A 26171-nucleotide genomic window follows, 5' to 3' on the forward strand; every position below is an offset into this window, starting at 1 on the left:
TTGCGCATCGTTCACACGTTACCAACAACACAACAACAATACAGCATCAGAGGCGCAGAAGTTGATTCGACAGCATAGGAATGGTAAACGGCAAACACTTGTCTTCGACACGGCAGTGAAAACTCACTCCACTTTGTACCGATTGCCGCTTTGTGTTGTGTGAACAACAAACGATAGTGATGAAAATAGTTCCACCTGAAAAAAGGTGTTACTCACATTGGGCCGTTGTCAAATTGCAGCTTTCCAACAAGGATCAAAGTGAGCAATTCTTCTTTGGAGACATGTTGACTTTCTGCCACTCAAACATGAAAGAAGTGAAAATGGATGCGGTCGTGCTTTTTGCTGTCACTTGCCATTATGGCAGGCAGGCAGTCAGGCATAGGAGGAATACGTCTTCCCGCGAGTGACACAGAAAAGGGATTGATTTGGTGTTCCGAAGGTTAACGCATCAAGGAGCCGGGACGTTCGTCGTACTTTTCACAAAGCCGATACGTATCACCAATGACAGATGACGTAAAGAGCTTTCAGATGTGGGCGGGCCACGTGGAAATTCCCGAGCGTCTCTTGCCTTTCATCCCAAGTGGCACGCACGGAGCTCGCTCCGTAGTATGAGCCTTCAGACTGTTATTTAAGAGAAGTCAGCAAACAATTACTCAGCTTACAAAGAACCTGTTTTTCTCCTCCTAGATAGTGGACACGGCCTTTCATGATGGCTGGAAATTCAACAAGGCACCTGGCACCATCCATTTGACTTAGCGCAATGCTTTTTCAGCACATTGTTTGCTTTTGCTCGATTGGGCACTTAAGTGGCACTCTTTTCCCTTCAAATAAACATCTACTTACTGCTTGCTAAGGTAAGACCATTTAAAAGGACGTGTAAAATAGGCAAAGGGAAAAAACCCCGAACCCTACAGGAATGGAGCAAAAAATGCAGGGTGAGCTGAGCTTCTTAATCCTACGTGTCAGTCCCACGTTTCAAACAGTGGCTCACACAAAGAATGTCTTGTCAAAACACCAAGGTTTTAACACAAGCAAATTGCCGGATGGATGTTCAATAAGTGTCTTCCTCTGCCAGAAGCGGAGTAAGATGGAAACCAGGGCTGCTGAATTTCCTTGACGGGACTCTTGTTATCTGCCATTGTTTGATGTGTGTGGATTTCATCGAGGTACTGCACAAATGGATTGCTTTTAAATATCAGTCAAAGCAAGATGAAGACTTTTCTCGCTACAGATAACCATGGCATGTGTATTTTGGTCGCTTGGCTCTGGCAGCAGAAAAAACATATCAACTAGTGCCATTGTTTTCCTTGTGAGGGCACTTTGAAATGGATCCACAGAGGCTGCCTGTCATCAGATCAGGCTTTCAGGATCTGCAAGGCAAATGTCAGCAGTGCAACTCCCCCCGCCATCCTGCTCCTGCTCCTGCCCCTGCCCCTGCCCCTGCCCCTGCCCCTGCCCCTGCTCCTGCTCCTGCTCCTGCTCCTGCTCCTGCCCCTGCCCCTGCCCCTGCCCCTGCCCCTGCCCCTGCTCCTGCTCCTGCTCCTGCCCCTGCCCCTGCTCCTGCTCCTGCTCCTGCTCTGTGCTTGCTGCAGAGCCGCAAAAGCAAGAAGGCTTGGCCAGCTGCCCGAGCGACTTCTCCACTACAAAGAAGTGCTTCCAACTTGTTTCCTGTTTAGACAAGGTCCTGAGTTAGGTATGCAATATGGAGCCCACCACCAAATGCCGCTTCTGTCAGTGAGATTAGAGCAGCAACCAAATAAATCGACTTTCGCCATATACTACGTACACTGGACTTTTTCTGACGAGTGTCACGTGTCGCATTCCTTTCTGTCATCGCTGACTCAAATTCCATAATGTCTTGTACACGGACTGCTCTTGGAAGGCCTCAGGATCAAACGTGAGGACACCCCCCCCATCACCCCCATGGTCAACCTCACTCTGGCTCCTCTTGTTGTACTTCCATTTTTACAAAAACATCCCCTCTGGAGCTTGAACGCCAGTCACATCGGGCAAGTGGCTGGTCTATTTCATTTCATTTGGAGAGAGGAGCAACAATACATATTGAGCATATTTGTGACAAAATCATTTTGCGTCAAGAGTCACTGCAGCTTTTGCAATGCTCCCTTTCTACATTTGCACATTGAAAGAGCCAGCCCAAGGAGGTGTGTGGATTCACCAAACAACAGCTAGGACCCCACACGGCGAGAAAAAGGTCATCATTTGATGGAGCGCGCGCCGTACGAGGATGTGAGCGTGGAATTTTCCACTGAGATTGATAACTTCAAGTGTGTGTGTGTTGAAGTTGTGCCCTGAGCAAACAGCCCATTTGTTTCATGTCAATATAGCTTCACTGTCCGACTTTGATCTCCAATATATCAGCCGAGTCCCACTCCCACTGAGTCAAAGCTCAACTATTCACTCTTTCCACCACTTCCTGCTAAAATGCGCTGAGCTCCCTCCTTTCGTGTCCTACTGTAAACACCTCTGAAAGGCTGAAGAGAAATGAGCGCCAACGTGGATGACATTTCTCTGCAGTTGCCGACTGTCGCCAGCATGCGCCAATGTGGCTTTTGTCGCCAATAGTGGTCGGCCGACCGTTCAAACGGTTTCTCTTGTTGCGATTTGGTTTTTCGAGCAGGTTCAAAATTGAAAAGCGCTCGCCTTGCCGCGGTTCCATCTCTGCTCGGTGAGAGAAAAGCCATCTTTGCTCGAGCGCAAAGCGTCGGCGGCGGCCGGCGCTCAGCGAACGAACGAAGCGTGAGAAAGAAACGTCGGTCGGGGCGGCTCCATCCAGGCTGAAAAGGCTTTGTTGCTTTGTGCGCTGCCTATCCGCGACTTGGTGCTGCGTGCGCTGGCTCAGTGCAAAGATAAAGAAAACATTGCTACCTATTCGAATCGATGGAAGGTGCAAGCTGCATCTGGCAGGAGCCGACACGTGCCATGGGCTGATCGGGACTCCTCTGGATCTTCTGTTCATCCCGTCTTGATCAGACAACCTTTGTGTTTTGTCCCTTAACCTTACTGAGGACAAAACATCAGGGCTGATGCCGGAGGAAGAGTGAGGAGGAAATCGTCCTTTCAAAGCTCCATCCCTTCCAAACTTGATCTCGATGTAAACATCAGTGCATCCATCTTCTTTGTCTTTGCTCCATGAATGAAGTTGAAATCTGGAGCGAGTAAAGGCCCCTAACCCTAACCCTAACCCTACCCCCCACGCTGACCACGGTAAAAGCAAGCGCACGCAGGTTTGCTGTTGGTAAAAGAGCTGAAGCTATGCTTGCAAACACCGGGGGGAGCCGGCTGCAAAGTACCCAAGGCAGAGCGCTTTGATTTCCCAAATGTTCCTAATGAAACATTTCTTATTTGAATAGGCAGCAGGGGAGGCGTGTTATTTTAGTGGCTATTGTGTTTGTTCCAGCCAAACTTTGATAGTGAAACCTCTGCTGTCTGTTAACTTTGGCAAGCCCTTGTGGGGATGCTTTTCCTGCCAATGGCTGTGCCTGGGCTGTCCACCACCCGCCAACTAAGGTCGTGGAGTTCCCTGCATCCACGGAAGGAGAAGAACAGGGAAGACATTGTGATGCATCTCGGGGCGAGAGCTTATCTCAAGTGTCTCCGAGGTTTTGAAAGAAAACACTTCAATGTGGGAGTTTTTGGCAAAGTGCGTCACCATGGCTCCGCTGTAGAGTGGACGTGAATAATCCGTGAAGGAGATTCTATCAGAGCGACCCCTTGCGCACATTTGTAACACTACGAAGCGTTGCCTTCATGCTCTTCCGATGAACGCTGTGAAAACAGATTGCTGCGGTTTGCGTCCCTTTGCGTCCATGCGAGCGAGCGAGCGAGCGAGCGGTACCCTGGACAGCGCATCTCTCCTGCCCCTCCCATCTTGTCGGCAGCATTTACGACGATTGGCCGCACCTACGGCTCGTTTCCGCACCTGCTCCCAGCTCGTCAGCCGCCATCTATAAAGGCCGGCTGTTCTGTTTCGGTGGCTTCCTACCTGTTGCCTCCATGTCTGTCTGTCTGTCTGTCTGTCTGTCTACCTGTTGGCCCACGCATGCTGTCTTTGTGCTATTCCAGGTGTCACGATGGCGCGCCCAGTCAGACCTTTGGAGCGGCAGCTGCGAAGCCCACTAAGTGCGTCTGCCTGCCGTAGGAATGTGAGCTTGCCCTTGATACGTGGAAGTCATTTTCCACAGAGACCTGCTTTCACCTTCCTGACTTACTGTGATTGTGTAGTGCAAAACGGTGCACTTCCTTTCCTCTGTCACTGGAGGAAGTCCCCGCCGGGGTGTGTGTCAGTTCACCGGCCGTCCCGTCCATCCTGCCACCCTGCGTCTCACCCCGCCGGTGGGAAGCCATAAAAGTGTCTGTCAGTGGCGCAGAGCCACGTCTACTGTGCCTTAGCCTTTTACGGTCTCTTCCACTTCCATCCATGATTCACTTCGGAGAGTCTCACTGAATGACATTTCCCTTAGGCTTCGGGGTAACGCCGAGGCCAGGGGAGAACTGGTTCCCTTGGGTAGTGCCCAAATCGGCTCTGCAAATCCAAAGCACATTGCCTTCCGCAAAGCCCGATGTGCCCATTTTCATATTGGCAATTGGCAGACACAAAGGAAGTGAAGCATGCGACGCAGTCAGGACAGGACAGGACAGGACAGGACAGGACAGGACAGGACAAGACGGGGCTACCTTTCATTCAAGGGTAGGCCAAAACATGTTTTGCCACTTGATTTGGGACTTCAGAGACCATTGTTTGTCTTTCTGATGGCCCACAAATAGATTGCTTGCTTACTGGTGACCATTGTTTCTTTCAACGTTGCATTGGGAAAAGCCCACTAACTTGGTCCTAGAGTGGCCATTGCTCATTTCATCCAGACAGCATTTACGCATGCTGTCAAAACCTGTTCATTCTATTGTGCACATGAATCCACTTCCCTTGCACTATTAAAAGAGTACATACAGTACCTTTGGCAAAAGCCGAGCTCATCCACGTGGTCCCACTATTCCTGGCGCGGACTCTGATTGTCAACTACCCGGACCGCATTTGTCATGCGTGGCATATCCGAGGCAATCCCACACTACTCAGAATCACAATCAGAGTAGTGTGGGATTGCCTCACTGCTCATTTGGTTGCTTTTGTGCATGTGTGCGTGTGCGTGCGTGCGCGCTTGCTTGTCAGCAGCAGCAGCGTGTCTGTCTGGACGAACTGTGCCATATGCCAAAGAAGAACAAGGGTGTTTTGAAAGCAGGTTTGTGTCACGTACACCATCCATCCCCTGCCATATTGAGCTGACCAGCTGGGTGTGTGTGTGTGTGTGTGTGTGTGTGTGTGTGTGTGTGTGTGTGTGTGTGTGTGTGTGTGTGTGTGTGTGTGTGTGTGTGTGTGTGTGTGTGTGTGTGTGTGTGTGTGTGTGTGTGTGTGTGTGTGTGTGTTTTCCTGGCTACTATGGCCGATGCTGACAGACTGATTAGTTCCTGCCTATAAGAGAAATGCAGAGTAGCTCGCTGAGCATCCGCACTGGAGCGACCGCTTTCCTCCTCCTCCCATGCCAACATACACACGTTTATATCACTTGTTTACATGTGTAATTTCCCTTTACGCTTGGCGGGGGCAATTCAATGAGCACTTCTACCGATGATGAGCTCACCGCGTCGTCCTATAAATGTCACTGGGATATCCATTTTAGCCCAATGGCATTCTTCTCTCGTGATTATTGTTTATTGAAGTCAAGCAAGCTCAGACTCAAGCAGTTACACTCAAATATTTTATTCCAAAATGATTATTTGTTCTGAAAATAAGATCCAGTGATATATAGAAGAAGAAAAACAACAAATCAATAATTAGATTAAAGTGCAAAAATACATTTCTGATAATCCATTTGTACAAAAATTGGAATGTTCCATTGAAATGGAGGGAACTGTGCTAAGATGGCTTTGATCATCCTGCCTTGCAGAAAAAATGGCGGGACCTTGTCTTTGGAATACAAGTTTCTGCAGTTTTTCAAATTGCATTGCTATTTCACATTCCACATAGCCACTGGGGTCTCTGTTAAGACAACTCTCATAACTATTCATGGACTTGTTCACAAAGGCTTCTTTTTGTATCTAGTAAGAAATTGCTGGTGAAAGGCTTCATCCTTGAGCAGAGCAGCGTTCCCACACATGTGGATGGAAGAATCTCCTACCAGCAAGTCTTTGGTTGATTATGCTATTTGGTCATAGTGAAGCGTATACATGGTCCTGTCCCTTCCTTCCTTCCTTCCTTCCTTCCTTCCTTCCTTCCTTCCTTCCTTCCTTCCTTCCTTCCTTCCTTCCTTCCTTCCTTCCTTCCTTCCTTCCTTCCTTCCTTCCTTGCTTCCTTGCTTTCTTCCTTGCTTGCTTCCTTACTTGCTTGCTTGCTTGCTTGCTTCCTTGCTTTCCCCTTGAAGCATCATTTCATCTTGGCTGGCTTGAGTTCCTTGACTTGCATGTGTAAGGTTTTGTGGACAGCCAGTGTCCGCGACTGACAGAAGCCTTTGCCACATTCCTGACACTTGAAGGGCTTTTCTTTGGAATGAATGTACCTGGTGGAGAAGAGGACACACAACATTGCAGTGTTAGCAAGAAGGAAGAACACTTGACCCAAAGGTGAGAGGCAGTCTTCATCATTTTTGTCACTCACTTCCTGATGCTGGTTTTGTGTGAAAGCCATTTCTACACTTCGAACAAACGCATCATTTGTCTGTCCCAACTATCAAAGAGTCAAATAAGCGCAGCCACGATATAACAGACGCATTTTGTCAACGACTGTAAAGACTATATTCAACGCAATACAAACATGTCGAAGAGATGAATTGAAATATGGAAAAGAAATGAACTTGAGGTGGTCAGAACATCTGCGACGCTAAACCACCCCGTGCCCAAGTCAGTCGTTCGTATAGAAATATCGAAGCAACATATGGGACATTTCAAAGGCACGCTATCATGGCATCACACACGTTTCATCGTCCTTTACTATGTATTTTTCGGAACGCAACTGTTTACTATCTGCCTTCTGCAGCCCATTTGAATAAGGTTGGGAGTTTACCAACACGACGTCGTTGAAAAGTATCATGAACTGCCTGCCGGGGACCACCGGCACCACAGGTAGTAGATAATAGCACAACATTAAGAGCGCACCATTTGCCCTTTACCGTTCGACAAACAAACAAACAAATAGATCGATAAATAAAAAAATAAACAAACAAACAAATAAATAAATAAATGTGTCGGATATAATAATCATATCCAATTGCTTCATTTGAAACGGAACATCATTGAGCTGTGATAAATGTAGCAGAGGAGTAATTGAGCGTTTTGAATCAATCTGAAGGAGGATTTTGTTGAATGCATTGTTGCTATTGTAACCTCGCACAGCACAGCACAGCAGGGCACAGCAGGGCACAGCAGGGCACAGCAGGGCACAGCAGGGCACAGCAGGGCACAGCAGGGCACAGCAGGGCACGGCACACCTACACTTTCGATTCCTTAATGCTCCCCACTAAATACTTTTCATTCTGGTCTAAGGCCATTAACTTGTTGTTACATGTCAAATGATTTCTGATACAAGGAATGAAATGCTATCAAATCATTGATAATAAGAATTTGGAATTCATTCCAATTCATTCCCTACCTACCAATTGTTTCTGGAGGGAGGGAGGCAACATGTGTGGATAGATACTTACTTGTCCATTCCAGTGCACTTTTCTACATACGCTAGCTAGCTGAGAACTTGCTAGTATGAGGCTGAAGGCTGGCTCTCCTGTTTCTTAACACTGCCCAAACACGTCCTGCTGAGATGAGAGTGCAGCTTCAAACTAAGAGCACAGCATACTTTCTCACCTGTGGTCTCGGAGGTGGTCCTGCCTTCTGAAGGCTTTGTGGCAGATGTCGCAAGTGTACGGCCTCTCGTCCGTGTGCGTCCTCTCGTGGATCAACAGATTGTAGGATTTGGTGAAATGGCGCCCGCAGAATTTGCACACAAACTCTTTTTTGGTCTTGGAGGGCAAGCGGCCTCGACCGGACTTGCGCTCCGGGTAAGCCAGCTTGCTCACATCCAGGAGGCACCCGAGGCCACTTGGCTCCGAGTGGTGAGATGAAGCTGCGGCTGCGGCGGCTGCGGCGGCTGCGGCGGCTGCGGCGGCGGCGACCCCCGACATGCTCAGGTCTTCCGCCTTCAGATGATCCTCCTGGGTGGCCGCCGTGGCCAGGTTGGCAAAGTCAAAGCGAGGTTTGCTCTTTGAGCTCTGCGTGCCACCTGCCGAGTCCTGCTTTCGCTGCAGCTGATAAGGGAAGAGAGGGATGGAGGCCATAGAAGAGAGGTGGACAGGCAGTTTGGCGCAGCGGGGCAAAGCCACGGGCAGGTAGCCCGGGCTCCATTGGTGAAGCTGAACGGCATGCAGGGCGCTGAAGCTGTAGATGCTGTGCAAGTGCTCTGTTGGGAGCTGAAGGCCCGTGGAGCTCTGGAGAAGGGAATAGTTAGCCAGCTGCAGCCATGGGTGAAGAGGGACAGGAGCTGCCAGAGTCTTGCTTCCCATGGTGCGCTCTGGAACACACACAACACGTTGGCCCATTAGCTCAAGTTCTTTTCATTCCGTTTGCAAGGAGAGTCATTCCTCCCTGATCCTGATCACAAAGCAACCCTGGTGGTCAAAATCAAAGCATGATTTACAAGAAATGGATGTGACAAATGGTAAAGAATAACAATTGGCAGCACAAAGACAGGCAGGCGTGAATGTGTCCGAGAGAAATGGAGAAGAGCGCGTGTGTGCACGTGTGTCTTTCCTGTTCCCGCAAACGTGCCTGGAGCCGTCCGAGAGAATGGCAACGTTCAGCACGAGCCCGTGAGCTGTCAAATCACGTTTGATAAGCAGGAATAACAAGACAACAATGTGTCTTTCTTCTACTCAGCCTATGACTGACAGCGAGCAGAGCAGAGCAGAGCAGAGCAGAGCAGAGCAGAGCAGAGCAGAGCAGAGCAGAGCAGAGCAGAGCAGAGCAGAGCAGAGCAGAGCAGAGGAGAGCAGAGCAGAGCAGAGCAGAGCAGAGCAGAGCGGCTCCCGAGCGGCTCCCGAGCGGCTCCCGAGCTGCTCCCGCTACCCTGTACACTGCGCACACAATCCAAGCTAATGTTCATTCTGACAACATATTGCACTTGGGTTGACTGCAGAACTTAGTGAAGTTGAGCAAAGTTTCTCCAAGGCTGGCTTGGGACAGATTCAAGTGAAATGAGATTGATGCCAACCGGCGTGTCATCAGGTCAAAGTACTACCTCGTTAAGCGCGTCTCGCTAGTACTAATAACAACAAGACTACTAATGAGAAGAAAAAGAATGTGGAAGACTGGCTCATGACTGGAGTAGTTGTAATGAGGAGCAGTGAAGCTGAAAGAGCCCCCTGCCGTGCGTCCCTTTCTGATCATGACGCAGAAGTAATTGACTTTTACTCATGAGGTCATTAGAGGATAGATAGATAGATAGATAGATAGATAGATAGATAGATAGATAGATAGATAGATAGATAGATAGATAGATAGATAGATAGATAGATAGATAGATAGATAGATAGATAGATAGATAGATAGATAGATGTGCTCTGCCGCTGAGGCTCTCTCTCCTCACCTTTAACCCTTTCATGTGTGCATATCAGGGAGAGGCATGCGGATGGATCTGCCTCACTTTAAGCCCAGACCGTTAGATTCAGCACCTCGCGCTGTGACTGAGACGCACGCTGCTTCTCACCTCCGTGTAAATGTGATCAGACTCAAACTACAACCCCCATGCGAGAGTCACACACATCATCCTTAACACCCTTGTTACTGTTATTACTTTGAAAATGTCAAGTCATACAACAAATATTTTTTTCTTCAGGACTTTAGAGATGATTGTTTCCAAGCCAAATTATCAGACCGTTTTTCATCGGCATTGCTTTTAACATGCATGGCCTGCCTCAGTACTATATTGGATTAGGCTTGATTAAAGCATCATCAATTAGTTAAAGCAGGTAGGGCGTCAAGCTCCATGCACAAAAGGTGTCTTTGGATGTAATCTCAAGGCTCTCTGCCTTTCTCTTTGAATCAGTCTGCGCTAATTGCACCGCTCGGTTCTACTTGTTAAATGTTGCCTCACAAAGCAGGATGCTGGAGGATCGTGTTGTAATGGGTTAGGGTTAGGGCCAATGGATCCTTTTCACTTCATTCGCAACACTCTGCAGGATGCAAACTACCCATGGGAACTACATTTTTGGGAATAATTGGCTTGTAAAGAGTTGCAAAGTCTCAATGAGGAACTGAGTGCAATTTGTGAGTGTCAAATTGCCTTGGCCCACACTGCTCTTGTTGAAATTGCCATTGGTGTTTTGTTTGTTTCAAAACAAAAGAGAGGACTTACCAAGAAAAAAAAGCCGAGGTCCTGCCGTTTGCGTCGCGTTCGTAGAAGCCTGCAGATGTGATGTGCTGAAACGTGACTTTTAATAAGGCCGCAGCATGTTTGCTCCTCTCAGTTGGCCGTGAGATGCGTCGGCGGGCGCTGGCACGGCGGTGAGTGTTGCTGCTGCTGCTGCTGCTGGTGCTGCTGCTGGTGCTGGTGCCGGTGCTGCTGCTGGTGCCGGTGCTGCTGCTGGTGCCGGTGCTGGTGCCAGTGCTGGTGCGACTTCGTTCGCTCCTTGGCGCGCTTCTCCTCCTTCACTGAGTGGCCTGCATCTCTCTCGCTCTCTCTCTCTCTCTCTTTATTGCGCAGAGTGAAGCGCTCCCTCCGACTTGCGCGTACGTCACTCAGCCAACCACATCCAACACAGAGCAGAGGTGCGCTCAACTCCCTCCCTTCCTCCCTCCCTCCCTCCACCTGAGCCCCAACACTTCTCACAAAAGGCTTCAAGGGGTGGGCAACTTGCTCGCATGGACAAGAGAGAGAGAGAGAGAGCCCTTGACCCTTGGCCCGTCGACTGCCTGGACAAGAGAGCGAGCGAGCGAGCGAGCCCTTGACCCTTACGTACACCAAATCAAAATAGAGAAGCAGACGCTTGTGACCTCCCCACCACTGGATAAAAGAGAAATTCCCCACTTCTTCCCATAGGAATTCTTACGTCTGTGTGTTGCCCGTGTTTTGAGGTCATTTTGTTAAGGTTGAAAACCAAACTTGCACGTGAGCTGCAGGTCTCTCACACTCCTTATCTTTCTACAAGGAGTGTCTGCAGATTTAATGGCAAAGCCTCGGTTCTTGGCCATGCAATTGAATGCTTCTGATTTCAACTTTGAATGGATTTTTCTCTTGCGTTTGATAAAAGCCGCCTGGCCAATGATTGCTTGCCATCCTCACATTTGTTTGCTTCCACATTTGCAGCGGCCGTCACCTGCTGTCAGCCAGCCGCTGCAAATGTGTCCTTTCACGATTGCATGAAACTGAAGAAGGTGTGTGGACTTGCACAAGAATGCGCTGTTAACTCACAACTTGTGCTGCTGCTGCTGCTGCTGCTGCTCCTTTTGATTTGGACAAATGCAAAGTTACAAGCAGGTGCACGCTCGCAGGCGCTGGTGCAACGTCTCCATCTGACCTGAGCTCCGACTTTAAGCACGATGCCACTTCTACCTGCTTCTGATTGCCTGAGCTCTTGTGAATGGATTGCATTTGTTCTTAACTACATTCTGCTTATAGTAGCTTTTATTTTCAAAAGTCAAAGTCTGCTTTATTGTCAATTTCTTCACATGCCAAGACACACAAAGAAATCGAAATGACGTTCCCACTATCCCACGGTGACAAGACATAGTACACAATATACATACAAGTAAACAACACAAAAAATAAAAACAAGAAGGCATTTTCGAGTGGATGAGTGGAGAAATGATCAAAAGCGCACAGACTGAGAGCCAATTGGCAAGTTGGCAGGCCCAAAAGTTGGGAAAGGCAAGAGTCCGTCGGTCGGTCCGCTCTGTTGCATTACATCCGTGCACAGTGACTGCCCTCTACTGGTGGCCCACTGACACTTGGAATGAATCGGAGACTGATCTGACACCAATCTCCCCTTGTTGCGTCATGCCAGTGGATTTTTCTTTCTTTCTTTCTTTCTTTCTTTCTTTCTTTCTTTCTTTCTTTCTTTCTTTCTTTCTTTTGAAGACCGAATGCTTCAAGTAAGCACTGCGGCAGTCTTGGTTTACGCAAGCCCTCAGGAAGCCCTCAGGAGCACCATATTCCTCCCTCCGTCCAGAGAAACAACACATCCCAACTTGAAGCTGAGCCGCTTCCAGATGTGCATGTGACTTTCAGATGATCTCACACTGCATCGATCCTATGAAAGGAAGGAATAGCACAGGCTTAAAACTGCTGGATTTAAAATTGGACCCCAAACAACCCAATTCCTTGAGGGTTTTTTTTTTTTCTGTCTTGAAAAGAGTCCATGGATGGTTCCCCCAATGGAGTTGTTTTTAAGACAGCCAGCATCTTTAACTGTGAATTCAGCAAGTCCCAAAGGTCTCCTAAAGCTTTACGTACTTGGATCGTCAATATTATGACGGTTGGAGACACTTGTGAAAATGAAGTGAACACAAAGTCTCTCTCTCTCGCAAAGACGCACACACGCAACACACCTCCCCACTGGCTGGCGCACACGCATTGCTTTTTGGCCTGGAGCCTATTGGAACGTGCATCAAATGTGTTCCAGACCATAAGTGTTTGTAAAGGCCAGGTCTTGTAAATGTTCAAATCTTGTGACATGAGAAAAAGTGTTGGCCAAAACATATGCTTTGTATTTTCAAGTTGAAAGCATCAGAAAGGCACGCAAAGCTTCTATTTGTGGTGGGAAAAGGGAAATATGAAAATATTTTTCCCTGTTTTCGCATGTCACACACCTTTTTACTACTGTTCTGTGCTATGGGGGCTCATCTTAAACAAGGGCTTGATGATGCAGCATATCACTCAGCGTATGGCTCGCATTCAATAAACGCTTCCACGTGTGTGTGTGTGTGTGTGTGTGTGTGTGTGTGTGTGTGTGTGTGTGTGTGTGTGTGTGTGTGAGAAGAGAAGAGAAGAGAAAACCGAAAACACCAGCGCGTAGGTGGTGCGTAGGCACGGCACTTACACTGTTCATTTGAGTCATGACAAAAGATGACAATGAAAAGTGAATCATTTCTTGGGAGTGCGACAAGTGGCGCTGGCCACACTGTTGAGCCTCTGTCATGTGAACATCAACATCACTCAGGTATTCCAAGTGAGAAAGAGGGTGAAAGTTTGGAAGGGGACAAACTTCCCCTTACATGGTATGTTCAATTTGCAGTCAGTGCTTGGTAGCATGAGTCAGTGCACTGCTACTGTCACATCTGCAAGCTCCTCTTGTGCTGCTTGGAAGCCAGGTGCCATCGGAGTCCAGTGCACCATTTCCTCAGTGATTGGAAGGGCAAAGAGATTTGTTCATCCATCAAACAACTTTAATCATTGACAGCGGCTGGCTCAATTTTGCACAATTAGACTGTCAATTGTCCAAAATGGAGGCAGATGGAATAGGCGCGCACAGCTAAGGCCACTTTGTCCCTGAAAGAATGGAAATCATTTGGTTGTGCCGAGCACTCCTCCTCCATATTTTAGACGTCCATTTTGGAGTGGCGACTGTCAATAGAAGCTAGCAGTCAAACAAAAACATTCAAATACTACATCACCTCAAATGTGAGTGACATTGCCCAAAACACAAATCTATTTTGATATTGTGACTCCCATTGAAAATGTGGCCGCCGGGTGTGAAACCATACTAAGTCTTCTTCCTTTACAAGCATTTTCAAAACAACAGCAACACTGAGGAATTTTTAACTGCTGCAGGTGCTTTGGCAAGCTGTGATGCTTTGGGATCTGCAAATAAAACTCCAAAGCGTGCATGTGCAAATGGGTACACAAACAAGAGCGCTGGGTCCAAGACAGCTGCGGCCGGCAGGCTTGCTGCACGTGGCAAGTTCAAGGCCTGAGGTAACAGCACGACCTCCTTTCACCTTCCATACATGTCAACTAAAAAGATCCCAAACTATGAAAAATGTGGAGTGTCCATGCTTTTGCCCAGTGTCTTATAGGTCAAGTTGATGGTTTGGGCCATGAGCGCAGTGCATGATGAACAAGTTCCCTTTCCTGCTGTTTTGCAGCTGCAGCCCAACCAAGCCACGGCTGGCTCTTCGGCCACTCAACCTTTGCCTGCCCGCCCGCCTGCCTTGACAGCCAAAAACACGAGGGGAGGAGATTGGGGAGAAAACGTTGGTTGAGGAAGGTTAGGTGGGAGAGCGAAATAAGAGGATATGACCATATGTACGTATGTTCTCTGGGTGTGTACATGCTTGCTGCTGAGCCAATTGCATTGATGCCAATTGCATTCATGCCATTGCATCGTGGCAAAATGTCATAAATGGGCTATGGTTCAATCACAAATACAATTTGGTAAAAAGGTCGAAGAAAAGGAGTACGAGCGTACTACAAAAGCAAGCTCTGGCCTGGCTGGACACTTCATGAAACGTGGCAACGGTCCATGTTTTGATATTTTTCTGTTGTTTACTTGTATGTATATTGTGTACTATGTCTTGTCACCGTGGGATAGTGGGAACGTCATTTCGATTTCTTTGTGTGTCTTGGCATGTGAAGAAATTGACAATAAAGCAGACTTTGACTTTGACTTTGGCTTTGGAATGCCGTTTCAAGCTTCCACATCTGGAAGGAACACAAAACCTGGTTCCTAATTTTATAATGATGATGTCAGAGAGAATACACATTATTAGGATGAGGAGCCAAGTCACCCCCCCCCTGTTTTTTTTCTTCTTCTCCTCCCTCCCTCCCTCCCTCTCCTCTCCTCTCTTTTTTCATGTTCCTTTTTACAGCCCTTTTGGGGGGACCAGCTCCACAGAAATATTTCAACACTCATATGCTCCACTTTCCTATGGGAAAAGATGATGATGATGATGATGATTAGACAAAAGCATTGAATCAAACTAGTCGTTTAGCTTGGGTCTTGAAAGACACTTTACACATTACATTTCCATGTTAATGTCAGGAAATAAATATCAAGGGTGGAAATAAGCAATTCCGCACGGCTATTATTTTGCACCTCATTATTGAAGAGCAAAATTGAGACGCCAAGGCATCTGTCGTCAAAGTATCAGAGGAAAAAGAAGCAGCGCCAAAAGGTTTGCTGAGCTCACGTCAACGACACGTCACCTGGTCACCAGGCCTGGCCCGGCCTGGCCACAAAGCGTCTGAGACCGGCTCAATTATAAAGTGAGTGATCATTTGATACACTGTACATGTATCCATATTTCAGTGACATGACACAGAGAGAAAGCGACATACAGTAGATTAGCAGACGGAGGGAGGGAGGGAGGGAGGGAGGGAGAACTATCATCCTTTCAAATTGTGACGCTGAAAGGTAATAATTGCTTCAAGGCACCCAGACGGCTGTTGTTATTGTACGGTTACATCGTCCTTTCAATTAGAAGCAGGTGACCAATAACGATAGAGCGCAGAGGCAAATGAGTCACGTCGCAGGTGTGAGATTGGATAAAAGGCACTTGAACGCAAACGGCAGCTGAACGGCAACTCGGGCCTTGCGGGCAGCTTAAGTCTTGAGCTCAGACGTTTCACTTAATGACTGACTCATTTAACTGCAATGTTGCTGTTATAAAACACAAAGCGTTGTTGCTGGTCAAGCCACAAAAGCAACGAGACAAGTGTTCATGATGTCACCTTTTTAAAAGCTTACTCTATTTCATTATCTAGGAGACAGCTTTGGTCTTGCTTGAATAATGACTCTGGAAACATGTTTCAACCATTAGTTTGTAGTGGAAAAAGTGCACATCTGGCATATCCCTGAGGCTCAAAGTTGCATTTTAAGTATTGGAAGTCATGCATCATTGGAGTTTCCCGCATATGATTTGTCCAGAGATGGGCATTTTCAATGTCCAAATGAGGGAAATTGCCGCTCACTGAGTCGCTACATTTTGTCACTACAGCACTGATTGATTTCTTTTTTTTTCTTCTTTTTTGTCACTGCAACATTGATTTTTGTTGTTGTTGCGTGTATCAATCAACGCGTGTGGCGAAACAAAGTCCTTTTCTCATTTCCCATTTTTACGCGAGGCACTTCAATGCAGCATCACGCAGTCACGTGACTCTCAGCCTGTGGTCAGCTGACGACAACGCGGAAGTGAAAGAAACATGACGGCCCGACTAAACAATTTAGCTCTTACGGAGTGTCATAAAGTAAGTGCACAAAAGTGTCGTATTTTTGTTGACAGCAAAGATTGTTGAATGGTAATATGTGACTTTGTGCGCGTCAAATTCCAGTGTAGACCAGCAGGATATTTATTTGTTTACATGAAAAAGATGGAGCATGACACAGAGCCTCACAGTGCCGTGTGCCTGCCTGCCTGCCTGCGTGTTTGCCTGTCTGTCTGTCTGTCTGTCTGTCTGTCTGTCTGCCTGCCTGCCTGCCTGCCTGCCTGCCTGTCTGTCTGCCGGTCTGTCTGTCTGTCTGCCTGCCTGTCTGCCTGCCTGTCTGCCTGCCTGTCTGTCTGTCTGTCTGTCTGTCTGTCTGCAGTTGTGCCACAGAGTAGTGGATGGACTGTGTGGTCGAGAAGCTCCTCGCAGAGACGACTACAATGCCTCCTGGAGCCTGGACGAGTGGCTGGACCTGATCGAGTCTTTGGCAGCACTCTTCCGGCTGTCGGTAGGGAACAACAGCTCTGATGAGGAGGTAGGAGGGGAAACGGGAGTGGGCTTTTGTTTTCAGGTCCCATTTGCAGTCTTTCTTTCCCGCTGCGCTGCGCTGCTTCTTTTCAGGTGCTGCTCCGCCTGTCCGAGTTGAGCAGCAGCCACTCGGAGGCCGTGCTGAATGTGCTCCAAGGCAGACGGCAAGAGATTTGCCATTCTCTGCTGGCCACGACCGACTCAATCTCCTCTGCTATTTTACACGACTTTGACTGGCAGCTTCAGGTCAATTCATGTTTTGTCTTTGAGTCCTGTTCATATCACACAAATGAACAAGTCTCAACAAATATTCCAAAAGGTCATCTTCCTCGGCTTGAATATAATCCATGTGTCCGAAGTTGACGAGAGCAGTTTTTACGTTGGTCTTGTGTGTTGATTTGCTTTTGTGTATGTCTTCTGCCTTCCTCCAGTTGGCACTGTCCAGTGACAAGATCTCATCTCTTCAGACTCCTCTGTTGAGTCTTCATCTGGATATAAGAGAGAACGGAGGCCTAAACTCTTTCACCATGGAGATGAACAGAGAGGAGCTTAATACACTTATCACCTCACTGGAGGCTGCTAATAAGGTCAACAAGCATCGTTGTGACACAAGTCAGAGTTTGGACACAAACGTTTTCTCACAATGTGTCCGATTCAATCGTTCTTTTAAATGGCACCTTTTTTTATGTACGTATACAGGTGCTGCTACAGTTGAAATGAACACTGATCGCAAAGAAGAGGCAGTGCGGTGGCATGGAGGAGAGAAGAACCCATCTGCTCATGCATGCCAGCAAGCAAGCAAGCAGACAGAACTTGGATATGCTTGTGCAAAATTGTAGGCACATCTGAAGCTTTCGGCCATTGTTTCAAACGCTTTAAAGCTCAAGTTAGGTCGTCCTCATTTTCTTTGCCTAAACTTGTGCATCGTGAGCGTGTTGATACAAGTATTTTATTACCACTTGTTTGTAATCTACATTCCTTTCAAAAAAGAATAAAAAAAAAATAAAAAAAACACTTCTTTCAAGAATTCCATTTAGTTTTGTGGTTATATTTGCCACATTTTTTTTCCCCACGAACTGGCCCGTGTAGTTTTGCACGTCCATCTATCTATCAATGGATCTATCTATCTATCAATGGATCTATCTATCTATCAATGGATCTATCTATCTATCTATCTATCTATCTATCTATCTATCTATCTATCTATCTATCTATCTATCTATCTATCTATCTATCTATCTATCTATCTATCTATCTATCCCCACCCCGTTAAAAAAACGTAGCATAGAAGCAAGACTAAAGTGGAAAGGACAAAACATCAGGGACATATAAAATCAAAGTCTTCACATTGTCAGTCCTTTCTTTAATAATTCATTGTTTTTTCCACTTGTGTGGAAGTGAGCATTGATTAAAAATGAATGCGCATTCTATGGAGCCCTGGCTTCACGCATCAGGGAGTCGGGGTCCGGCTGGCTGGCTGGCTGACTATTTATTAAGAGCGGCTCGCTACTCTGCTCATCTTGCACTCAGCTGCGAGGATCTGAGTTGTGAGTATCTCTTTTCCTCACTCCTTTCATTTGCCCTAAACCTGTCGTGGCCTTTCGGGTCGGCAGCTTGGCGCAGGATCATCAGAAGCCATATTGACGTTTCTTTCCTAAGCCGTCACAGGCTTTCACCATGAGAGGACCATGGCGCTCTTACCTCATGAGCGTCTTGGTGTACGCAAGCGCATTGCACGCGCGGTAAGTCCCCTTGAGTCATTTTTGCACGATATCAACCATGTTTCCATAGATGTAGGCCTTTGAAAAAGAACTGGTTGAGTGATTGACGGCCCGTGCTCAAGGGCTCCGCGTGTCCTGCACGCCTTCCTTTTGGTGCTGGATCAGATGTGGATGTTTGTAATATGATAAGAAATGTTACCGATAGTGATTCCGACGCGACGCGCAAAGACATCGCAACGTTCACTAAGATCCTGGACAGTCTTCTGGATGGCTATGACAACAGGCTGAGACCTGGCTTGGGTGGTGAGCATTGTTCCATTGATCCATGATTCCGTATTGATGTTGAAAGTGGCATCAAATACATGTTTGTGGCTGCTGACTTTTGCCACCTTGATGCTTTTTGATCAACTGCGTGATTGTTTGAAAGCAATCGTATTTTGCAGACCGAGTCACGGAAGTCAAGACTGATATCTACGTGACCAGCTTTGGCCCGGTGTCAGACACAGACATGGTACATCTTACAGTGCGTCGTTCACTTTGGACCCACAAAGTTCAGTTGCTAGTTCACGTGCCGTGCGACTGTTTGTGTCCCCATCATGTTTCCCCCGCCCGCCTCATTAAGAACACGCTGAAATGAAGTCGCTGGCGTCAATTCAAAAGATGCTTGACTCTTCTGGTTTGATTCCATCATTGGTTCCTTCCTTTTGCAGTGGTCATGATGAGCATCCCAGCAGCCATTTTCCTCCTGATGTTTTGATTCCATCTCTCTCTCTCTCGCTCTCTCTCTCTCTCGCTCTCTCTCTCTCACTCTCTCATTCACTCACTCACTCACTCACTCACTCACTCACTCACTCACTCACTCACTCACTCACTCACTCACTCACTCACTCACTCACTCACTCACGCACGCACTCACTCACTCACGCACACCTCTTGATCCCTTAAAAGCTTTCTGGAGTTGCTGCAAACTCTCCTCTCCCCACCGGACTGTAACGTGGATGGTAAATGGCACGGATGATGAGAATGCAGGCTCCAAATGCAGAAATAGGAAGATGGACTCATGTGAAATTCATTGTTCCTCCTCATCAAACTTGCAACACAGATCATCATTTCACTCCATCTGTGTATCTACTTTCTGGCTCTGACACACACCTTTTGCTCTCTGTAAGATCATTGGTTCTTTTTTTCATTCATTCGATTGTGGCTCTCTGCTTTTTCAGGAGTACACAGTGGATGTTTTCTTCCGTCAGAGTTGGAAAGATGAACGGTTAAAGTTTCACGGGCCGATGAACATTCTTCCCCTCAACAACTTGATGGCCAGTAAGATCTGGACTCCCGATACCTTCTTTCACAACGGCAAGAAGTCGGTGGCCCATAACATGACAATGCCCAACAAACTGCTGAGGATTATGGAGGATGGAACGCTGCTCTATACCATGAGGTAACTAGCTGGGTGAATTGCTTTGATTTCTTTCATCTGCGCATTCCGTGGCTGCACGGCCTGATCTCTTGTTCCCAGGCTGACGGTTCAAGCCGAGTGCCCCATGCACCTGGAAGACTTTCCCATGGACTCTCACTCGTGTCCTCTGAAGTTTGGCAGCTGTAAGTGTCAACCAAAACATGTTGAATAAGAATTGTCAATTGGGCTCAAACTTTCCCAGACAGACATGATGATGTGCAGTGGTGCAGGGCGAGTCTGTCTGTCTGTCTGTCTGTCTGCCTGCCTAAGTGTTGAAATGTAATGAGGGATTTCCCTCTGCTGCTTCAGATGCCTACACAAAGTCTGAGGTGACTTACAGTTGGACTCGAAATGCTTCCCAGTCAGTGGACGTGGCAGCTGACGGATCAAGACTCAACCAGTATGACTTAGTGGGACAAACGGTGGGAAAGGAGACCGTTCAATCCAGCACTGGTATATTTGATTTCTTTCCATGAGTCCCAAACGGTACTTTGTATGTGGATTATTTCCCATTTGTCCTCCAATTCTGGGACGACTCCTCAATACGTATTAACGAATGATGTCGTATCGGAGTCCCTTTTACGGAATATGTAATATTAATTATAATATTATTAATACAATATTATATCCGTATGTAATAGCGATGTTTTTGAAGCGATTCTACAATCTATTCTGCTGACTGTTTTGAACTCAGGTGAATACACGGTCATGACGGCACACTTCCACCTGAAGAGGAAAATTGGCTATTTTGTGATCCAGACCTATTTGCCCTGTATCATGACCGTAATCCTCTCCCAGGTCTCTTTTTGGCTTAATCGAGAGTCCGTTCCGGCCAGAACCGTGTTTGGTGAGTACACGCGTATTGGAATGCAACACTTGGAGTGGAAATGCCACAGCGCCAAAAGCAGTGGTCCAAACTCTGGCTGGCTGCCTTTTCTTGCAGGTGTAACCACGGTGCTGACAATGACCACCTTAAGTATCAGCGCCCGCAATTCACTGCCCAAAGTGGCCTACGCCACAGCCATGGATTGGTTCATCGCCGTGTGCTATGCCTTTGTCTTCTCTGCGCTCATTGAATTTGCCACCGTCAACTACTTCACCAAGCGAGGCTGGGCCTGGGACGGAAAGACTCTGGTCGATGACAAGGTACGACGCTGGAATACCTTCAATGTGATGCTTCAGACCAATTGTGACTATTTGTACGAACCCGGGCCGCCTGATTGACTCCTCCAGGAATATTTACAACTAATCCAACGGCCGCTTTTCCCCCGCAGAAAAAAGAATCGGCTGCGATGAAGAAGAACAATGCCGTGGCCGTGGCTAACTACGCTCCTGATATAAGTCAAGACTCAACGCTGGCGACCATCTCCAAGTGCTCCTCCGTCAGCCATCCCGACAAGGCCTCCTCGGAGAAGAAAGGCGTACGCAAGAAAACGTTCAACAGTGTCAGCAAGATTGACCGCATTTCCCGTATCATGTTCCCTGTGCTCTTTGGTACCTTTAACCTTGTTTACTGGGCCACCTACCTCAACAGAGAACCCGTTATTAACGACGGGGATCATTCCAAATAAGCACCGGGGACTTTTCGGGTGTGGTCCAGTCAAAAGCCGTTTGTGTACCAAATGCACGTATCGTCCCTTGCATCCTAACCCTTTCGTTGATGACTTTTCCAACTTTAGGAATACTGCACCATTGCAAAGCAGACAAATGTTGGATTGTGAAATAAGTGTGACTTGCTTGACGTTAAATGACACAATGAATTTTTTTTCCAAGCAAATTTCATTGGCCATTATTTCTTGGCTTTGGACCAAGAGGGAAAGCGTTGAAACAATAGCGCAGATGGAAACAAATACAGTTAATTGCCGCCGCTTGTCTGATCTTTGTTGATTTGGTTTTCCTGCTATTGAAAACTATATACGTATATACTTGGTCGTACTAACAGACCATGTTTCCATGATCCAATCTTGGTTGAGAATCCGGCAGCGACAGGGAAGCTGGAGCAGCAGCCCCTCGCAACATCCTCATTCAATCTTGCCTCCCTCCCTCCCGCTTCCCCTCCTCCTCCTCCTCCTCCTCCTCCTCTCCCTCCTCCGCAAGGATCATGGATGTACCTTCCTCATCACGCTAAGGCAACATTTAGCCCGAATCTTTGGAAGAGCCCATCAAGAGACAGCTCCAATTTTCCTCTTGGTCTCCTTGGAAACGAGTCGGAGTGGCAAATGAGGCTTTTGTTGGCCAGGGCCGTGCACGCAATGAGCCTGTGTGTGCTCTTTGCTGTGCTCGGATTGTGGTAAGTGTGCACCGACAACGTGCTAGGCTAGGCCCGCCGTGTGAACATTGATTGTCAAGGTTAGGAAAATGCACAGCGCTGCATCTTGCTGTCTGCAATTACAGTGCAGGCACGAGAAGCGTGACAGAGTAAGTCCATGATTGGGACTCATTTGGTTGTTAAAGCCAAGGGTTGGGTTGGGTTGTTGTTTTTTTCCCCCCCTTCTTTTCTCCGTATCGTTGTGCATCATTACCGCTATGGCGCAAGTCAAATGTCATATGGTGGGAGTCTTCAGCATGACTAGAAAACAACCTAAGGGAAGCAGGCTCCTACATCATGACAATGCAAGATATTGAAGTTGCAGCGCTTTGAAATCAACACGTCGTATAGAATTGGATTGAGATCTTTTCCTTTCTTGCAGCGTGGCCCTTCAGCCTGGCAAACAAGAGGAGGAGGAGGATTATGAGGACGTCGCCATCAATAAGACCTGGGTCCTATCGCCAAAGGTCTATGAAAGCGATGTGACCATGATACTTAATAAACTTCTGCAAGGCTATGACAACAAACTACGACCTGACATTGGGGGCAAGTACAATTCAATTTGGAGTCCCACAGCAGAAGCGTTGAGAAGAGTAGAACTTCAAATATTAGCGGTCGTTGAGAAATGCAGAAACACTTTCTGGTGTGATTGAAAGAGATGCGTAAGATTCTGTCTGTCTGTCTGTGCGTGCTCATTTCTTTAGTGAGGCCGACGGTGATCGAGACAGCCGTATACGTCAACAGCATTGGACCGGTCGACCCCATCAACATGGTGAGACGTTACTCAAACAGTCTGTCTGTCTGTCTGTCAGTCAGTGGTTGACTGCTCCGGCTTCATGGCTTTTCCAGGAATACACCATCGACATCTTTTTTGCTCAGACGTGGTATGACGGCAGACTCAAGTTCAACAGTTCAATGAAGCTCCTTATGCTCAACAGTAACATGGTAGGCAAAATCTGGATTCCCGACACATTCTTCAGAAATTCCAGGAAATCCGACGCCCACTGGATCACCACGCCAAACCGCCTGCTGAGGCTGTGGGGCAATGGCAGAGTGATGTACACGCTCAGGTAAGGAAAGACGCACAGAGAGAGAGCAAATGCTTGCAAAAACTCGATTTGTTGTTTGTGCTGCTTTGGTGTGTGTGTGCGTGTGCGCATTTGTATTTGTTCTACTGTAGGTGAGCACAATTTGATAGGGAAAACCACTGCTGAGACTTGCCTCTTCTCTGTCACAATTTTCTTTTTGTCAGGTTGACTATTAATGCGGAGTGTTACCTTAAGCTGCATAACTTTCCAATGGATGAGCACTCGTGTCCGCTGGAGTTTTCAAGCTGTAGGTGCTCCAGCGTCTCCCCCTCCCATCTCGACTCTTGAGCTTGCCTGGCCTGGCTGCCCACCAGGGCAGGGCTTCTGGCTGGGCTAGTTAGCGTACGGGCTAGGCCTGTGTCTTTGCCAGCCAAAAGATCCATTTGCTTCAAACTATCATTTGCCGCTCGAGCAAAGGAGAGAAGCTCTGACAGACGTGATGAATTATAGCCGTCTGATTCATGCTGTCTGTCTGTCTGTGTGCCTGTCTGTCTGTGTGCCTGCCTGCCTGTCTGTCTGCGTGTCTGTCTGCGTGTCTGTCTGTCTGCCCGGCTGTCTGTCTGTCGCCCTTCATTTGTATCTTGTGCTTCAGCCTCTCATGTCTTGGTAAAATGCAAAGACCCTTCCATGTTTGCTGTATCGCAGTTCAAGTCAAATGGAGCAAATGAGCAGAAAATCACTTTTCCCAAACGTGTTTGCAGAAGAACCCAAAACTAGTCTTGTTCACTTCACACACAACACAGAAGGGTTGAGTTTGCTGGCTTGAGTCTGAATTGGCCTCACTATTCCTGATTTTATTTTCAGTCATTATGCTCATTTGATCGAATTTTACCAGTATGAGCTTGTCAGTTGCCATGGTGAATGCTACGTTTTGACTCGCGTCACACGACTCGCACCGCTTCTGTCAGAGATTTGACTTCCTGTCGGATTCATTGTCTGTGTGTTCCGCGGGGGGGCCTGGCCTGGCCGGGCCGGGCTCTTCTATAGACGGTTACCCCCGGACGGAGATTTTATACCGGTGGCAAAGGCGAGCGGTGGAGGTGGCTGACCAGCGATACTGGAGACTTTACCAGTTTGCATTTGTCGGAATGAGAAATACTTCTGACGTGGCGCACACCCAGTCGGGTAGGAAACCACTTGAGCTCTGTCTTTGCTTGCTTTCTTTGGCCTTTGATTTCCCAATTCCTTAGCAGAAACACATGTTTCTACTTTGTCGTCAGGGGAATACGTCATCATGACCATCTTTTTTGACCTGAGTCGGAGAATGGGTTACTTCACCATCCAGACGTACATTCCGTGTAGCATGATAGTGGTCCTGTCCTGGGTCTCTTTCTGGATTAACAAGGATGCTGTCCCAGCTCGCACATCTTTAGGTTCCATAGCTTTTCTTGCCCAAATATGGATGCAAAATATCAATGCTTTGCCACTGGCACCGGTCGTGCTCATAATACGTACATCCAATGTGATCTGGCTTTCAGGAATCACCACGGTGCTTACCATGACCACCCTTAGCACCATCTCCAGAAAGTCCTTGCCCAAGGTGTCATATGTGACAGCCATGGACCTGTTTGTCTCCGTCTGCTTCATCTTCACCTTTGCCGCTCTGATGGAATATGGAACGCTGCATTACTTCACCAGCAACAGACAGAGCAAAAAGTCCAAAGCCAAAAACAACGCACACGTGAGTGGGGAGGGAGGGGGGAAACCCCACAATGAAATCAGATGAGTGGTTCTATTCATGCAACTTTTGTCGTCTCCCGAAAAACAGCAGAAGCCACCGAGTCTGGTCAATATCCGTCCCGGAGCGTCCTTGCTGCAAATGAACAACATCATGCACTATCACGACGACCAGGACGACTTTGCCTATGAATGTTTGGAGGGAAAAGACTGCGCGACTTTCTTCTGCTGCTTTGATGACTGTCGCTCAGGTGCCTGGCGAGAAAACAGGATGCACGTGCGAGTGAGTAAGATCGATTCTTACTCACGAATCTTCTTCCCGACAGCTTTTGGCCTTTTTAATTTGGTTTATTGGATAGGCTATCTTTATCTATAAGAGCAGAAAGCCGGCTCGGAGTTTTGTCCGGCCAAGCATGTGACAGGGAATGGGATATTTTGACAGTCATCAAATGAGTCCTGTCCTACTATCAAACTGCCTCTTTTGATGATGACGACGACGACAAAATGAATCATGTATGCTTGTCCCAGATTGGCTCTGCTTTCTTCTGGGTATTTCCTCCATCATGGCTAATGAAAACAAGAATCGCTCATACACACCGTGAAAGGCTGTTTGTTTTTCCTCTACATCAGAATATTGACTTTTTGGGGGGGAAAGGACATTTGCATATGAATGGACCCTTAATCTCATCACAAATGTCATTCCATAGCTATGTACGTATGTGTATATACAGCTGAAGCTCCATTCTACGCGACTTATGGACTCTGTTTTTTTCGTTTTGGTCACGAATATATATATATACATATATGTATACACACACACAAGTAATATTTTAAATGCACGATATAAAGACCGTACTAAGCCAAATGACTACTAGCACGTAAACCTTAGCGCCGGTGATTGGAGGATTCCCAAATTCCGCATACAATCGAGCTTTAGCTGTACAGTGATCATCCCTCGTTTTTCGCGGGAAATATGTTCCAGAAGCACTGGTGAAAAACGACCACCTAAATAAAAATGATTTCGACATGTAAACAGCGTCATCTTGAAATTCCCACCACGTAGTGTTTCCTGTTGGCCACTAGATGGCATGAGTCAATTGGAGAGTGGTTTTCCTTGGGTCCACCTTCCGAAATACCACATTATGCACATGATGCTAGCTAGCCAGCGAGTCATAGTTGCGCATGAATCTTC

At 47.4% G+C, this 26171-nt stretch overlaps 4 protein-coding genes across 9 annotated transcripts; 3 read left to right on the forward strand and 1 right to left on the reverse strand.

The window, feature by feature from the left end:
* Positions 1 to 5757: 5757 nt before the first annotated feature.
* On the reverse strand, positions 5758 to 10844 carry osr1 (odd-skipped related transcription factor 1). Its single transcript, XM_037240688.1, has 3 exons — positions 10412 to 10844; positions 7867 to 8569; positions 5758 to 6569 (listed from the first exon to the last, which is right to left on the reverse strand). Exons 2-3 carry the CDS (start codon positions 8559 to 8561, stop codon positions 6437 to 6439), a joined length of 828 nt encoding a protein of 275 aa, XP_037096583.1. The 5' UTR covers positions 8562 to 8569; positions 10412 to 10844; the 3' UTR covers positions 5758 to 6436.
* Positions 10845 to 16039: 5195 nt separating this feature from the next.
* Positions 16040 to 17756, forward strand: commd8 (COMM domain containing 8). 3 transcript variants are annotated; one of them, XM_037240689.1, is made up of 5 exons: positions 16102 to 16240; positions 16578 to 16733; positions 16820 to 16972; positions 17158 to 17338; positions 17426 to 17756. In XM_037240689.1, the coding sequence occupies exons 1-5, from the start codon at positions 16196 to 16198 to the stop codon at positions 17563 to 17565; spliced, it is 675 nt and encodes a 224-aa protein (XP_037096584.1). In that variant the 5' UTR covers positions 16102 to 16195; the 3' UTR covers positions 17566 to 17756. The 3 variants fall into 3 exon arrangements, with proteins under 3 accessions (XP_037096586.1, XP_037096584.1, XP_037096585.1); XM_037240690.1 differs by having other exon boundaries at positions 17158 to 17313; XM_037240691.1 differs by lacking the exon at positions 16820 to 16972 and having other exon boundaries at positions 16040 to 16240.
* Positions 17757 to 17947: 191 nt separating this feature from the next.
* gabra2a (gamma-aminobutyric acid type A receptor subunit alpha2a) lies at positions 17948 to 21686 on the forward strand. Of its 3 annotated transcripts, XM_037240679.1 has the most exons (9): positions 17948 to 18470; positions 18646 to 18750; positions 18891 to 18958; positions 19668 to 19888; positions 19967 to 20049; positions 20216 to 20359; positions 20601 to 20753; positions 20850 to 21052; positions 21181 to 21686. In XM_037240679.1, the coding sequence occupies exons 1-9, from the start codon at positions 18404 to 18406 to the stop codon at positions 21475 to 21477; spliced, it is 1341 nt and encodes a 446-aa protein (XP_037096574.1). In that variant the 5' UTR covers positions 17948 to 18403; the 3' UTR covers positions 21478 to 21686. The 3 variants fall into 3 exon arrangements, with proteins under 3 accessions (XP_037096574.1, XP_037096575.1, XP_037096576.1); XM_037240680.1 differs by lacking the exons at positions 17948 to 18470; positions 18646 to 18750; positions 18891 to 18958 and adding an exon at positions 19330 to 19611 and having other exon boundaries at positions 19698 to 19888; XM_037240681.1 differs by lacking the exons at positions 17948 to 18470; positions 18646 to 18750; positions 18891 to 18958 and adding an exon at positions 19336 to 19448.
* A 273-nt stretch (positions 21687 to 21959) lies between these two features.
* Positions 21960 to 26012, forward strand: gabrg1 (gamma-aminobutyric acid type A receptor subunit gamma1). 2 transcript variants are annotated; one of them, XM_037240670.1, is made up of 9 exons: positions 21960 to 22196; positions 22597 to 22760; positions 22919 to 22986; positions 23064 to 23284; positions 23467 to 23549; positions 24290 to 24427; positions 24523 to 24675; positions 24781 to 24983; positions 25074 to 26012. In XM_037240670.1, exons 1-9 carry the CDS (start codon positions 22012 to 22014, stop codon positions 25353 to 25355), a joined length of 1497 nt encoding a protein of 498 aa, XP_037096565.1. In that variant the 5' UTR covers positions 21960 to 22011; the 3' UTR covers positions 25356 to 26012. The 2 variants fall into 2 exon arrangements, with proteins under 2 accessions (XP_037096565.1, XP_037096564.1); XM_037240669.1 differs by having other exon boundaries at positions 21963 to 22196; positions 25071 to 26012.
* Positions 26013 to 26171: the final 159 nt, after the last annotated feature.

This window comes from Syngnathus acus, chromosome 22 (genome assembly GCF_901709675.1).
Source record: "Syngnathus acus chromosome 22, fSynAcu1.2, whole genome shotgun sequence".
Lineage (NCBI taxonomy): Eukaryota > Metazoa > Chordata > Actinopteri > Syngnathiformes > Syngnathidae > Syngnathus > Syngnathus acus.

Excerpts from the sequence above, each read along its gene's own strand:
- osr1 (XM_037240688.1), bottom strand. The coding sequence starts at position 8,561 with ATGGGAAGCAAGACTCTGGCAGCTCCTGTCCCTCTTCACCCATGGCTG. Across the intron at positions 6,570-7,866 it reads GACCACCTCCGAGACCACAG|GTACATTCATTCCAAAGAAA; the intron begins GTGAGAAAGTAT and ends CTTCTCCACCAG.
- commd8 (XM_037240689.1), top strand. The coding sequence starts at position 16,196 with ATGACGGCCCGACTAAACAATTTAGCTCTTACGGAGTGTCATAAA. Across the intron at positions 16,734-16,819 it reads ACAACAGCTCTGATGAGGAG|GTGCTGCTCCGCCTGTCCGA; the intron begins GTAGGAGGGGAA and ends GCTTCTTTTCAG. Across the intron at positions 17,339-17,425 it reads CAAGCATCGTTGTGACACAA|GTGCTGCTACAGTTGAAATG; the intron begins GTCAGAGTTTGG and ends GTACGTATACAG.
- gabra2a (XM_037240679.1), top strand. The coding sequence starts at position 18,404 with ATGAGAGGACCATGGCGCTCTTACCTCATGAGCGTCTTGGTGTACGCA. Across the intron at positions 19,889-19,966 it reads ACGCTGCTCTATACCATGAG|GCTGACGGTTCAAGCCGAGT; the intron begins GTAACTAGCTGG and ends TCTTGTTCCCAG. Across the intron at positions 20,360-20,600 it reads GACCGTTCAATCCAGCACTG|GTGAATACACGGTCATGACG; the intron begins GTATATTTGATT and ends TTTTGAACTCAG.
- gabrg1 (XM_037240669.1), top strand. The coding sequence starts at position 22,012 with ATGTACCTTCCTCATCACGCTAAGGCAACATTTAGCCCGAATCTTTGG. Across the intron at positions 22,987-23,063 it reads CGGTCGACCCCATCAACATG|GAATACACCATCGACATCTT; the intron begins GTGAGACGTTAC and ends TGGCTTTTCCAG. Across the intron at positions 24,428-24,522 it reads CGTGGCGCACACCCAGTCGG|GGGAATACGTCATCATGACC; the intron begins GTAGGAAACCAC and ends CTTTGTCGTCAG.